Genomic DNA, 14,250 nt, shown 5'->3' with positions numbered 1-14,250 from the left:
CAATTTATGCTCCAGTTTCCATTTATGTTGTAATTTTATGACATCCCTCCCTGCCACTTTCCCACCTGGGGCATCTTCCTCCCTCGGTCTCGTGGAGTGGCTGGCCCAGGGAGTGAGAAAAGAAGTTAAAGCTTCCTAGCTTTAACTAGGGAATAGAACTGGAAGGGTTTAAATGACTGTTGTCCAGGGCTAGGAGTTAGGTAAAAGAAAAAGCTGATTTCAAAACTCAGAGGGTGGTGACCAAAGGAGGAGAGAGGTTGTCAGAGTAGAAGAATGCCATGATTGCTAGTCCTAAAGGTGGCACCAGAGTTCTGTTTTCTTGGCAGTCAAATTAGCTAGAGAAAGTGGAGATAGTTGCCAGGCTACATTGGTCAGGCGGCATTTGCCTGGGATTCTTATTTATATACAGTTTGCTGTCAATTTGCATCAACCAAACCAAACAGGATCTTGAGCCAAAGAGTTTACAGTCTAATGGGGAGAAGGAAGATTTCTATCACACCTACACTATCCGTCGAATGCACTGTGATATGGCATTAAGCAATCAAGAGTTCTGTAGTTTGTTAAGGGTGCTTAGAGTTGCTGGGAGACTTCTGTTAACTTCAGAGAGCTAAAATTCTCAGGATGACTTAACAACCCCTCTTCACAGGAAACTCTGGGAACTATTGCTCTGTGCCCAAGCACCCTTAATGAATGGCAGTTCCCAGAATTCCACGACCATTTAAAGTAGTACTGTAGTGCTTTACATGTATGCTGTGAATCTACAATGTTGTTGTTCAGTCGTTCAGTCGTGTCCGACTCTTCGTGACCCCATGGACCAGAGCACGCCAGGCACCCCTATCCTTCACTGCCTCTCGCAGTTTGGCCAAACTCATGTTGGTAGCTTCGAGAACACTGTCCAACCATCTCATCCTCTGTCGTCCCCTTCTCCTTGTGCCCTCCATCTTTCCCAACATCAGGGTCTTTTCCAGGGAGTCTTCTCTTCTCATGAGGTGGCCAAAGTACTGGAGCCTCAACTTCAGGATCTGTCCTTCTAGTGAGTACTCAGGGAATCTACAATAATAAAGTGCAAGTATCTCTGCGTCCAGTCCCTGTGTCCGTGGGATTGTGCTACTGCGCATGTGCCCCATGGGCAGCCGTTGGGACTTGGAACACAGAGACTTCGGGCGGCCGGGCGAAACTGTAGAAGCAGCGGGTGTGCGCGGGCACGCGGCGGGTGCGCACTCGCGTGGATGTATTTCTAAGCGGCAGCGGCCGTTACAAGTGGCGGCGGGCGAGCAGTCTGTTTTTTAAAATGTTTCACCACATATGTTCTAGCGCCCATTAATTTAACATGTTTAATGCACCAGTATGGCCATAATTGTTCAGTAGTGGTAGGTGTAAGATTCCTAGCAAATTTCAAAAGCTTGCTCTTGGACCTTATAGCCATCCAAGTTGGTGGCCACCATTGCTGCTGTGGGAGTGAGTTCCATAGTTTAACTATGTGGTGCATGAAAAATGTTGTTGTTGTTGTTGCTGCTGCTGTTCTTTCTTTCTTTAGTCTGCAAACAATGTATAGATTTCAATTAAACAAAATCGTTTTGACATTTGATTTCCACCGAAATTTACATAAATGGTTGTGTAGGGTATGTTAGGTACCTTAAATAGATTGTGGGGAGAGAAAGGGAGCTTGGCTGAACTCTTCGGGGATTGAACCGCAGTGTTTCAGGGCACTGTTATGATACATATTTGATTTCATAAAATTTATGTTTGTTAAAAATCAAAACATCAAAGCAGTTTACACAAGGAGTAAATTCATGAAAGCAGTTGAAAACATCCCTATGAAACGTTGGGGAAAAAATTAAAATCAGCATTGAGCTAAAAACAGATTAAACCACATGCCAATATTATATATATCTGAGTAGGCTTGGCTAAGCAAAATATGTTTTTAGCAGGTGCTGAAAAGAGTACATTGAAGGTCAACAAGCAGGGAGTTCCATGGTCTGGTTGCTGTCACATAACACCCCCCCCAAAAAAAAGAAACATGTAGAAATTCCCCTTTGACTGACTCTTCTACCCCCACAATCTGAACACCAAAACAGGGGTGCGACACATCAGGGCCCTTTATTTAATTTGAAATATTTATCCCTTTCTTTCTCTCCACCTACCACCCCATACCTTGTTGACATTTATGAAATGTTGACAGCAGAAATCGGTTCAGCTTTTTACTAATATATAAAATATATATCCCCTGATGATAATAAAAAAATAAATATCAGCTACAGGGAGAATACACGATGGTAATTTATTGGAATGCGTGGGTTGGAAGTGAGAGAAAGATGACTGTATATATATATATATATGTAAAGTAATCATTTTGAAGCCAGGAATAGCCCCTTAAGTATTTTCAGCTCAATTAGGGGAGTTTTGAGAGAACTGTTCTTAAGGAGGATGCTTCTTCTTCAGTGCTCTGATTCACCTTCCACAATTTTGGAAATAATTGGAGTGCATGAAAGGATGACTAAGAACAGGGAAGGCCAATGGCAATTTTGCTGGCAGAGGGCAAAAAGCCAATGACTTCTCTTCCCCGGGTTCTTCTTAAACCTTGTTGAAATGAGTGCTATTTCAAGGCCAACCTAGGACACTGGTGAGCCTCAGGTCAGTGGGAATATATGGCCCCAAAGCCTTTCATAGAATCTTGGAATCGTAGGGTTGGGAGGGACCCCAGGCATCATCCAGTCCAACTCCTTGCACCACAGGAGCCACAGCTCAAGAATCCCTGACAGGTGGCCACCCACCCTTTGCTTACAAGCCTCCAATGAAGGAGATAGTCAAGCACCTTTCAAAGGAGTCCGTTCCACTGTTACAATCAGGATGTTCTTTCTAATGTTTCCCCATTTGGCCTGACAGGCCATTTCTCCTAAGTCACATCCACCTGCCCCATACCAGATGACACGTGAGCTCCTGAATTTCCTTCACTGAAGTGCGCTGCCCTGTCTACCAGCTGATGGGTGGGAACAGCACATCTTGCTTCAGAAATAGCAATCAGTTTCATAGTAGCCTGCTTTTGGTATAGCAGGCGTGTTAAAATTTTGGTTACACCAAAAGCCTTGAATGCGTTCTTGCTGTATCTGCCCCCCCCTCACTTTTTGCCTATGATTTAATATTTTTAACCTGTCTTCTGTGAGGATTGCAATTTTTTTTGTTAAAAATGAAGAACAGGCTGCTGAATCACAGCACTGGCCCATCTAGTCCAGCATCCTGTTCTCACAGAGGCCAAGAAGCCATAAAGCAGGGCCTAACCACAACAGCTCTTGTTGCTCCTGTGGTTTGCAGAAATTGGTAGTTCAGAGGTCTGTGTTTCATTATTTTCCCCTGTGATTTAGAGTCATTCACTGCTGACCACAAGCCTCTCATGGGGGAAGCGCCAGAGGTTCGAGGCTTCTTTCTGGGATGTGGTTTCAACAGCGCTGGTAAGAGGCAAACTTTCTCTTCTACATAAGTATGATCTACAATTATTATTATTACTACTGCTATTTATTAAATTTATATACAGCCATCTCCTCACTTGCATGAGATCTACTTGCACACCACTATGTACACACATGGCGCTGGGAACGGAACCTGAAAGTGGCAGGAGAGAGCTGGAAAGTCTGTGGCTCGCAAGGCAACCCTTCCCAGAGCCTGAGCAGTGCAGAGGCTAGGCCCCTGGACAGTTCTAGGCATGGCTTAGGCTGGAGAGATCCACAGGATGTTGCTTCAGCAGCCGTCATCTTCAGACTGAGCCTTCAATAGGAGCTGCAGCTCTGTCTTCAGCAGCACTGGACAGCTGCTTGCAGGGCTTAGGATGGAGAAGCCAGCAGACCGCCAATGGTGTTTCAGCAGCAGTCATCCCCAGACGTTCTGCTCCATCTGGAGAGGCACCAGCACTCTGTGCTCATCTTGCACGAATGCCTCTGATTCGCTATGTACTTCTCTGGTAGGCACTGAGGGCACTTCCCTCTTCAGTTCTGAATCCTTGGATGCATCTCTTGAGGACTCTGACCCCAGAGTCATCACAGCTTGGGCCTCCAACACATAAGCAGAGAGCTATCCCCTATAATTGGTATGCTGGTGTGGCCTGGCTTGCCCAACTTAGTTCTACTTAGATCAGGGGTCAGCAAACTTTTTCAGCAGGGGGCCAGTCCACTGTCCTTCAGACCTTGTGGGGGGCCGGACTATGTTTTGAAGGGGAAGAAAATGAACGAAATCCTATGCCTCACAAATAACCCAGAGATGCATTTTAAATAAAAGCACACATTCTACTCATGTAAAAACACATGGCAGGCCCTACAAATAACCCAGAGATGCATTTTAAATAAAAGGACACAGTCTACTCATGTAAAAACACACTGATTCCCAGACCGTCTGTGGGCCGCATTTAGAAGGCGATTGGGCCGCATCCGGCCCCCTGGCCTTAGTTTGGTGACCCATGACTTAGAGCAAACCTTTTGAAATGAATGAAGCTAACTGAGTCATGACTATTAACTGCAGGGGGGGGGGTTTCCCCTCTGAATATAGAACTTGCTTTGGATACAACCCATAATATTTGACACTTTCTGTTGCCCTCAGGAATCCAGGAGTAATTTGAGGAGAGTAAAGCCATCAGATCCTGCCCTCCTGAGTTGCATCTCAGCTCAGGAATCGGTTTTCTGTACCAGAACTGAGGCTGAGCTTGTAATCTTTCTACAATTTTGCTCTTTGCTCCCTCCAGGAATGATGCTCGGAGGTGGCTGTGGGAAGGAGCTGGCCCACTGGATCATCCATGGGTATCCTGAAAAGGACATGTACGGTTATGACATTAGGTGAGCACCTTCCTGGTCTGGCCCCGTAGAGAATCTGCCTTGAATACAGAAGGTCCCAGGTTCAATTCCCCAGTGAGGCTGAGGGGGATCCTTGTCTGAAACCCTGTTTAAAAATGTTGCTGAGGCTGCCAGCTTCAGTGTGAAGGGAGCACACAAGTGCTGGATGGAGTTGATGATAAATGCCGCCTGTGTCCTGGCAGTGGCGGGGGGGGGGGGTTTCCAGTGAGGAGGCAGCAAATGGCAGAGAAACCCCCAGCTAGCATAAAGAGTCCTGAGCTAGGGGGAGCAATGGTATGATTCAGGATAAGGAAGCTTCTTGCATCCTTGTTCTTCTGAGCCCTTTACCCAGGGCTATGGAGACTGGAATCTTTCTTTCTAGGGTAAGGACTAAGGACCATAGCTCAGTGGTAGAGTATCTGCTTTGTGTGCAAAGGTCCCAGGTTCAGTCTCCAGGAACGGCTCCTGCCTTGAAATTCCAGAGAGCCACTTCAAGTCAGTGCAGGCAATATTGAGATAGGTAGACTAGTGGTCTTTCTCAGAATAAGGCAGTTTTCATAAACTAATGTATGAAGATAGGCCAGCAGCCAGGCATAGCATGTCCTATCTGCATGTAGAAAGTCCTGGTTTCCGCCCTGGTAGGGGTGGGAATATTCTCCGTCTGCATTGCAAGGGGGTTGCATGAGACTAGATGACCCCCGGGGTCCCTTCCAACTCTACAACTCTCTGATTCATAGAGTTGGCCAGACACTGCCAGTCAGTGTGGACAAAACTGAGCTAGATGGTCCAATGGTTTTTTTCCTAGGTTATGACACGGTCTTCCCAATGAGACTCTTTTGCTACCACCTTTGTAGTCTTTCCATTGCAATGTGGAACCTTTTCTGTTCACGTAGGCCAGCAAGGGGGGGGGGACTTTGGCCCTCTAGCTGCTGCTGAACTACAACTCCCATTGGCCATGGTTGCTGGGGGCTGGTTCGAGTTGTGGTTCAGCAACATCTGGAGCGACAGATGTTTTATAAAACCTTGGCCTCCATTTTTATAAAAATCTATCTTTAATGCTGGGGTGTGTGTTGAAGTCTGTTGTGTTGCATTTAGGTAACTTAATGCTTTTTGGTCATTGTATCCATTGTTAGTTAGAGTAGACCCACTGAAGTGGGTGGACATGATCAAAGTAGCTCTGATGGAGTCTCCTGTGGGTAGAATTTGGTTGAATACAACGCTTTACATTTGTCTTTCAGTTTTATTTATTATTTTTGTACTTTACTCACTGTTAAGTTTTACAAAGAGTTACCGGTATACATTTTAGGGCAATATTTTATTTATTTTTAATTTGTTACATTTATATACCACCTTTTTCTTCCAAGGAGCTTAAGGTGATGTGCATGGTTCTCCTCCTTCACATTTAATCCTCACAACAACCCTGTGAGGTAGGTTAGGCTAAGAGACAGTGACTGGTCCAAGGTCATGGCTTCATGGCTCAGTAGGGATTCGAACCCTGGTCTCCCGGGCCATACTTCAGTGCTCTAACCTTTACACCACATTGTAGGAGCCTGAAAGCGGGGTTGCTGTATAGGATTTTTCTCACCTTGCATTGCAAAGCAGTGTGGATTGCCAGCAGCCGGTGGGTTCCTTCACAAGCACAGGCCTGCTCCACAGATGTTTCTGTCTTTCGAATGGCTGGGAACTGATGGCTCTTAATAGTTGTCATTAATTTCTTTGTCAGTTTGATCTCATTGCCTCTACTCTGCTTTTGTGTGATCACTGGGAGTCGGATGCAAGTTGAAATTATAGCTATGCAGTAATTATATCTGCTCAGGCAAAACAATTTCCTCCATCTTTCATCAAAAGATCTCAGGGAACTGTAGTTCTGGAGGGCAACAGGTTGGAGAAGCTAGCTCTACGGAGCCCAGAGTAGAATACATCTTTCTCTTCTCACCCACCCACATCCAATCTAGCTTGGTATTGTTGGCACTGACTAGCAGCAGCTCCCCAGTAATTTGGACGAGCTGGGCTTTTAGTGTGGATGCGCCTATGGAAGCAGGGGCAACCACACTTTCTGGAAGCAACTGAAGATATTTTTGTTCCAACAGGTTTTGCCAGCTGGATAGATGGGTCTTTACTTTGAGTGGCCACTTGTTAGGGTTTTAATCCTGTTTCAAATGTATTTTCTGGTTTTTGGTGTTTTTAACAATTTCTAATTATCTTATGTTTGTTTAGGAGGCAATTAATAAATCCGTGGTAAAACAGATCTAAAATAAAAATTTCAGTCAGGGGTATAACCTGGGGGCATATACCTGGGGGATTCCAGGATTGAGCATCTGACTTTCTGCATGCTCTTACCCTTTAAAAAAAAAAAACAAAACATACCCCAAACAGCCTAGTTTTCAGGGTTCTGAATGGTTCCACGTCCAAACAGCTCTTACCATCAGGAAGTTCTTCCAGAGGTTTTGTTGGAATCTCCTTTCCTGCCATTTGAATCCATTGGTTTTGATTCTGCTCTCTGGAGCAGCAGAAAACAAGCTCGCTCCATCTTCCATGGGACACTCCTTCAGATATTTGAAGATGGCTATCATATCTCTACTCAAAATAAATTTAAAAAATTGTCCAGTAGCACCTTGTTGTTGTTGTTGTTGTTGTTGTTGTTGTTTAGTTGTGTCCGACTCTTTGTGACCCCATGCACACTTCTTCAGATACTTTTGCACATGAAAGCTTATACCCAGAACAAACTTAGTTGGTCTCTAAGGTGCAACTGGACAATTTTTTTATTTATTTCGACTACATCAGACCAACATGGCTACCTACCTGAATCTATATCTCTACTCACTCTCTTCTTCTCCATGCTAAACATAGCCAACTCCCTCAACTGTTCCTCATAAGGCTTGGTTTCCACACCCTTTATCATCTTGGTTCCAGCTTGTCAACATCCTTCTTAAATTGTGGTGCCCAGAACTAGACACAGGACTCCAGGTGTGGTCTGACCAAGGCAGAATAGATGGTCTGACCAAGGCAGAATAGATTGGAACTATTAGAATAGAATGAAACTAAGGAACGTGTCCCTTGACCTGGACACTATACTTCTGCTGATGTAGCCTAGAATTACATTAGCTTCTTTTGCTGATGCATCACACTGTTGACTCATGCTAAGCTTGTGGTCTTGAAGAAAGCTGCTTTATACCAGTCAGACAGTTGGAGGGGAGTACTATTGATGGCTACTAGCTAGCCATGATGGCTATGCTCTGCCTCACACTGCTTCTGAATCCCAATTGCTGGAAACCACAGGAGGGGAGGAGAGGGCTCTTGGGCTTGGGTCCTGCTTGCAGGTTTCCCATAATAGGCATTTGGTTGGCCACTGTGAGAACAGGAGGCTGGATTAGATGGACCACTGGCCTCATCCAACAGGGTCTTCTTAGGTTCTTATTTTCCCTCCATCTCATTGTTGTCTTCACTGACTGGCAGTCACTCTTCAGGGTTCTAGACAAGAAGTCTTTCTTTGCCCTACCTGGAGATGCTATCAAGGACTGAACCTGGGACCTTCTGCATGCAAAGCAACTGCTCTTCCACTGAACTATGACTAAGTGGTGCGGAGGGCAGCATTGGAACAATGTATATAAGTGAAGCTGGTAGCCAGGCAGACAGTGAGTTCAAGAGCTGGAAATTGGAAGACCTAACTCTACCATGATGCTGCAGCCTGTAATGTCTGTCTCTGCCTTCATACGTAGAGCAAGCGCCTCATACCCTCCTACCTCCAGAGGAAGAGAGTGGTGTCAGCGTAACTCAAAACATAATTTATTTTAATGGTGTGCTGTTCCGAAGCAGAGGAAATGGCATGTTCTCAAACAGCAGGCACAGAAGCACCTCTGTGTCAAAACCTGCCAACATCCTCCTTTGTTGCAATGTACTCTTGAATTCTGCAATGGAAGAGCATCTTAGCACCAAAAGTGGTGTGAGGATAAGCATGCCTGTCATCATTAGCCTCCTCAAGGGGAGCTTAGAATCCTGTTCCTGAACTTATGGCCTTGTTAATCTGTGGAACTCTGCAAATTTTGCAGGGGTTATAAATTGTAAGTATGTATTGGTGCCTGAGGCAAAAGACTGGATAGCACTCCTTGGGGTCCCAGATGCAAGGCTAGGCTGGGGAAGGGCTGTAGCTCAGTGATTAGTGAGTCTGCTCTGCATGCAGAAGGCCACAGCTTCAATCTCCAACCAAAGGCATCTCTGAGTTGGTCTGGGGAAAAACTCCATGCCTGAAACCATGGAGAGTCACTGTTAGTCAGCCTAGACAGTATTGAACTAGATGCACCCAGTGGTCTGACTCCATGTAAGGCAGCTTCCTATTCTCTTATTACTAGCTGAATCTTAATTGGCTGCCTCCATTTGCCACCAGAGGCACTTTCCCTCACCCTGCCTAATGGTAGGGATGGCCCTGATTGTATAACTAATGGTTTGCTGATATCTAGATTTCCCTCCCTCTTCTGTGCTGCTTGGAACCTTTCAACCAGAACACTGAAACCGATCCCCTCCACACCACCACCACCTCCATCTGCCTTCCTGGAAGTCCAACACCATTGTGGATGGAGATCTTTCTGGGTTCTGGAATAAATCAGCAAGACCGCCAACTCATGCCTCTAATTTGTCATGGATGCTGCAACATGATGTAGCGCTCAGAGTGCCAGACTAGGACTTGGGAAAGACCAAGATTCAAATCCCCACTCAGCCATGAAGATCATTGGGCATGACCATGGGCCAGTCACTCACTGTCACCCTAAACTACTTCACAGGGTTGTTGTGAGGAGAAAAAGGGGGGGACGATGACTATGCATGCTACCTTGAGCTCCTTAGAGCAAAGAAGGTGGGCCATAAAAGCAACAAAACAAAAACAAAAACAATTTCCTCCATTTTGAATGTACACACCACTTATAAACTTCTTCAGGTATTAGCCAAATGGAGGAGTAAACAGGTTAGACAGAGACAAGATGGTTGTGCTATATTTGCCTCCTCTGTCACCATTCTCCATGAAAACCCCCCAGTTTGAAAACCCCAAAATTCAGCTTTTAAAAATGTGCTGGGAGCATTTGCAGTAGGGTTTCTGGGAGCAGAAATTGCTGGTGTTTGCTTATTCATCCCATGTCCAGATTGGAAACCAATCCACCAAATATAATTGGTATTGGGGGGAGGGAATGAGGGTGGTGACAGCACACTCATCTCTATATTTCACCATTTGGTCCTCATCTGAAGATAACACTTGGGTCTGTCTCTGAAATGTTCACCTGTCTTTAGGAGGTTTCACCACTCCCTTACAAACAACAACCGCTGGATCCGGGAAAGGAGCCATGAATCATATGCAAAAAACTACTCTGTCGTCTTCCCACATGACGAACCTCTGGCTGGGCGCAATATGAGGAAGGACCCCCTCTATGAGGTCAGACCCAAAGCTCATGGAAGAAATTCTGGGTGGACATGGGGGCGTTAGGCAGAGAGGCATCCAGGGACGTGGGTAGCTTTTGCAGGAAGACTTCTGAAACAGGCATGTCCTGAAATGGATTGTGTTTGCACGACTCTAGGGTTTGATCTAGAAACCTCATGGATGGTCCAAAGCCGATATTTTATTTGAGCAAGCCACCCACCATTGTGTACCCTCACAGCCAGAAGGGATGTGGCACAAGTTGTTTTTAGAGAAGAATCCTCTATGTTGCATTGCAGGTGTGGTAGCAGTGAAGCTGCTGGACACAACTTAGCTGAGCTTGTGTGATGTTCCGGGGGGGGGAGGCTTTGTCAGTTTGGCAGAGATTAAAGCCTCAAGTATGCTTTGTATGGGGGAAATATTTGTGGTGAGAGACCCCAGGTAGACCCTAACGCTATGGGGGCATGGAGCCTAGAACAACATTATCTCCAGGAACAGCAAAGAGGAGGCAATAGCGTGAGAGTGATCACAGGCTATTTTCATGACTCCTAGTTTAATGGAATGTTGGGGTTGAGGTTTTTTTTTTTTTTTTTTTAATAAAAACACTCTTCTTCCCTCCATCTCCTCCCTCTGCACTCAAATTTTTGTGACCCTTGCAGGAACTTCTGCAACAAGGTTGTGTATTTCAAGAGAGACATGGTTGGGAGAGACCAGGCTGGTTCCATCCAAAGAGTGAGGCGCCAGTAAGTACAAAATTTTGTAATACCAAGGAGGAGCATCGTGGAGCATCACTTCTCTGCGTGTGACCTTTGTTCCTCTAGCACTACCATTATAGGTACCCTAAATTTAGGTACCCTAAAGCCTCTTTTGCCTGTTTTCCTGTGCTGCTCTTTGTCCCAGGAGCTTGCAGATTTGCACCGGCCTGTCTCCCCATTAATGTGAGAAGGATGATCAGCATAATGTCCTCCTCACCCCAGTCTTGTCCTGGACCTCCCTCCGACTTTAAATGTATGAGTGTTTTGTCCCCCCCCCCCAAAAAAAATCTTGGCCATTTTGGGCTTTCTGAGGATTGGAAAACCCCAATCCTTGGCATCCAACTCACCAGGGGCAGAATTCCCAGAGGGATGGGTTTGGCTAATTTTGGCTTCTGAAGGCAGCCCTGTTTAGGGAAGTTTTTAATGACTGATGTTTAAATGTATTTTTAATCTTTGTTGGAAGCCGTTTATTTGCAGGGTACAAATAAATTATTTGCAGGGTACAAATAAATTATTATTATTATTATTATTATTATTATTATTATTATTATTATTGCTGCAGGTTTTGGAATATGATTATTATGGCGCTTATGACCAAACCCCACATGAAGACTATGAATACAACCGCTTGCTGTCGGATGAATACACATTTGATTTCCCACCTCACCACCATGTTGTGAGTAGAATGCCCTTGGAGGAGGATGCAGTGGTCCTGTTGCCAAGAGGGGCTTCTAATGGGAGGGGGGAGTCTTCAGGCAAGGGACATTCCCATTTCCACCTGGAGATGCAGTGATTTGAACCTGGGATATTCTGGCAGAGGAACTCAGGCTTGCTTGCATCACACAATCAGGCTTTTTAAAAGCCTCCATTGGTGCCAATTCAGGCTTTTTAAAACTTCATTGCTACAGCAGCATCCTTTTAAGGGAGGGGGTTTCACAGCTGGCTCTTTGTATAACAGCTTCCTGTGTTCTATACACCCAGCGCAGCATCTTGGGGGGGGGGGCACCTTAAATCCAAGGAATATCTGTTGTTTTTCTGACTCACGGGTCCCTTTTCTTTGATTTTGCACTCTCTCGTCACCTTGAGCGACTTCTTACATGCCCCTTGATTCTCCCTTTCAACGTGACGAAGCCTGCCTGCCATGTGCCCCCATCACCCCTTGGCTCTGTTTTCTTTCCCTCCCCGGTTTTAGATCAGGAACGAATGCTTAACCTGCCGGAATGCCCTGGCGGTGTTCGACATGTCTTACTTTGGGAAATTCTACCTCATCGGCCCAGATGCCAAGAGGGCAGCTGACTGGCTGTTTACGGCTGATGTTTCCAAGCCTTCAGGTACCCCACCACCACCACCATCCCACCCGCTTATTTCCAGCGGTGTTCTGCTGGCGCTGCCAATGTCATCCATGCCTTCTCTTGCATCAGGCACATAATCCCCTCCCATTTAATGATACGTTCAGCCAAGGCTTCTGTCAATCAAGCTGGGGAGGTTGCTTTCAAACAAAGGGCTCTGTGCCCGGGAGGAGGTTTGAATACCCCAAACGACACAGGCATCTCTTTGAGAGCTGCAGTGTGTGTTGATTTGGCTCTGCTTCTGATGGCTTTAAGAGGGGAGTATACGAATTCATGGGAGCACAAGCCTACCAGTGGCAACTGCAGTGGCTGGGATGGCTGTGTTCCCCCTCCTCCCTAAAAGGAAATATGCCTCTTAGCAACTAACTACAGGAGATCACAATCTTTTCTGTTTGGGATTCAGGCTTTGACTGAATTCGGCGCACAGTCCTATTGGAAATCAACGCCACCAGGAAAGAAGTGTGTGTGTGTGTGTGTTTAAGGAAGATGCATACAAACTTTCACTCATTTTTTTTCTCATATTACATCTGCCTTTCACCTCATTTTTAAAGTCCTAGAATCATAGAATTGTTCAGTTGGGCATCTAACCCAACTCCCTGCATTACATAAATCACAGTTAAAGAATCCCCGACAGCTTCTCTTTAAATACCTCCAATGAAGGTGAGTCCACCACCTTCTGAGGGAGTTTGTTCTATTATTGAACAGCTGTTACTGTCACAAAGCATTTCCTAATGATTGGTTGGAATTTCCTTTCTCATCATTCAAATCCATTTCTGTCTTGTTTCAGCTAATTGTTACCTCAGCTAAAAGGAGACTGTTTAGTTATTGAACAATTCAGATAAATCCTAATGGAGTTGTTTCCCCTACACCTCCTCTCTCCTAATGGAAGAGCAAAGGCAAGGATCCTTCACTTTGTAGCCTAAGGGTTAATTTTGTTAGTTAGCTAGCCAAGAGGGGGACAAGTGGAAGTGTTGCTTAGCAACCAGGAAGGGTGGCATGACCATTGCTGAGTTAGCACATGCTCTCTGACTGGCTTTGTAGTTCTGAGGGAGTTTTTCCCCCTCTGTGCGTTTGATTGAATGTCTAAATATATGCTATGTACAAGGCCAACCTCTGCATACCTTTCTTCTCACATTAATGCCCTGTTTTCATTTGCTTTGCCCAGTAAAGTGTTATCAGGGCTTCTCTCTCTGGATTCCTTTTTGTGTTTTAAATGACTTTGCATATGCATACATTCCTGCTTCCAAATGCTGCTTTTATGGAATGATCTGGGGATAAAAAAAGATCTGGGGCTTCTGTTTCAGGAGCAACAGTTTATACCTGCATGCTGAATATGCGTGGGGGAGTCGAAAGTGATCTGACCGTTAGTGCAATAGACCCTGGTACACAGGACTCTCCTCTGGCACCTGCCTTTGAAGGTAAAACGGCAACGACAACAACACTGATCCTTGATCATTTTAAACCAATTAGATGCTGGTTTTTCTTAGCACTCTGTTTGAGTAGAGCTGCAGTTAGATTGGAAGTCTTGGTGTGGACAGGAGCTGGGTGGGCAACTCTTGAAACATTTGGTGGGGTCTGGAGGTGGGCAGATCCCAGCAATCCAGGGGACATAAGAGCCTGTCTTCTGACAGCTGAGGGGAAACATACTGGGTAGTCTTCATGACTAGTAGCCACTGAAAGCCCTTTCCTCCATGAATTAGTCTAGTCTCCCTTTTCCAAATCCATCCAAGTTGATTGCCATCACTGCTTCTTGGGGGGTGAGAATTCTACTGCTTAGTGCAAGAGCCATCTTGCCAAAAAAGGGTTTTCAGGAGGACTTGCAGAAATCAGTTTTAAGATGGTTCCTTGACCTCTTGGGCTCACAAGCTGTAAAGAGACATGGCACATGAGGGAAAAAGGAGCAGGTGGGAAGAGGGGAAAGCAAGCAC

General features: G+C 45.5%; 1 protein-coding gene across 3 annotated transcripts in view; it reads left to right on the top strand.

Annotated features, from left to right (window-relative positions):
- The window catches only part of SARDH (sarcosine dehydrogenase), a 43,298-nt gene that overhangs the window by 12,810 nt on the left and 16,238 nt on the right, over positions 1-14,250 (top strand). For all 3 annotated transcript variants that reach the window (XM_033137311.1, XM_033137309.1, XM_033137310.1), the window contains 7 exons: positions 3,363-3,449; positions 4,730-4,820; positions 10,095-10,236; positions 10,878-10,961; positions 11,536-11,649; positions 12,166-12,304; positions 13,627-13,740. In XM_033137311.1, the coding sequence (XP_032993202.1) occupies positions 3,363-3,449; positions 4,730-4,820; positions 10,095-10,236; positions 10,878-10,961; positions 11,536-11,649; positions 12,166-12,304; positions 13,627-13,740 (771 nt within the window). The remainder of the gene's footprint in view (positions 1-3,362; positions 3,450-4,729; positions 4,821-10,094; positions 10,237-10,877; positions 10,962-11,535; positions 11,650-12,165; positions 12,305-13,626; positions 13,741-14,250) is intronic.

This window comes from Lacerta agilis, chromosome Z, assembly GCF_009819535.1.
Source record: "Lacerta agilis isolate rLacAgi1 chromosome Z, rLacAgi1.pri, whole genome shotgun sequence".
NCBI classification, from domain to species: domain Eukaryota; kingdom Metazoa; phylum Chordata; class Lepidosauria; order Squamata; family Lacertidae; genus Lacerta; species Lacerta agilis.
This window is presented reverse-complemented; position numbering and strand designations above follow the sequence as displayed.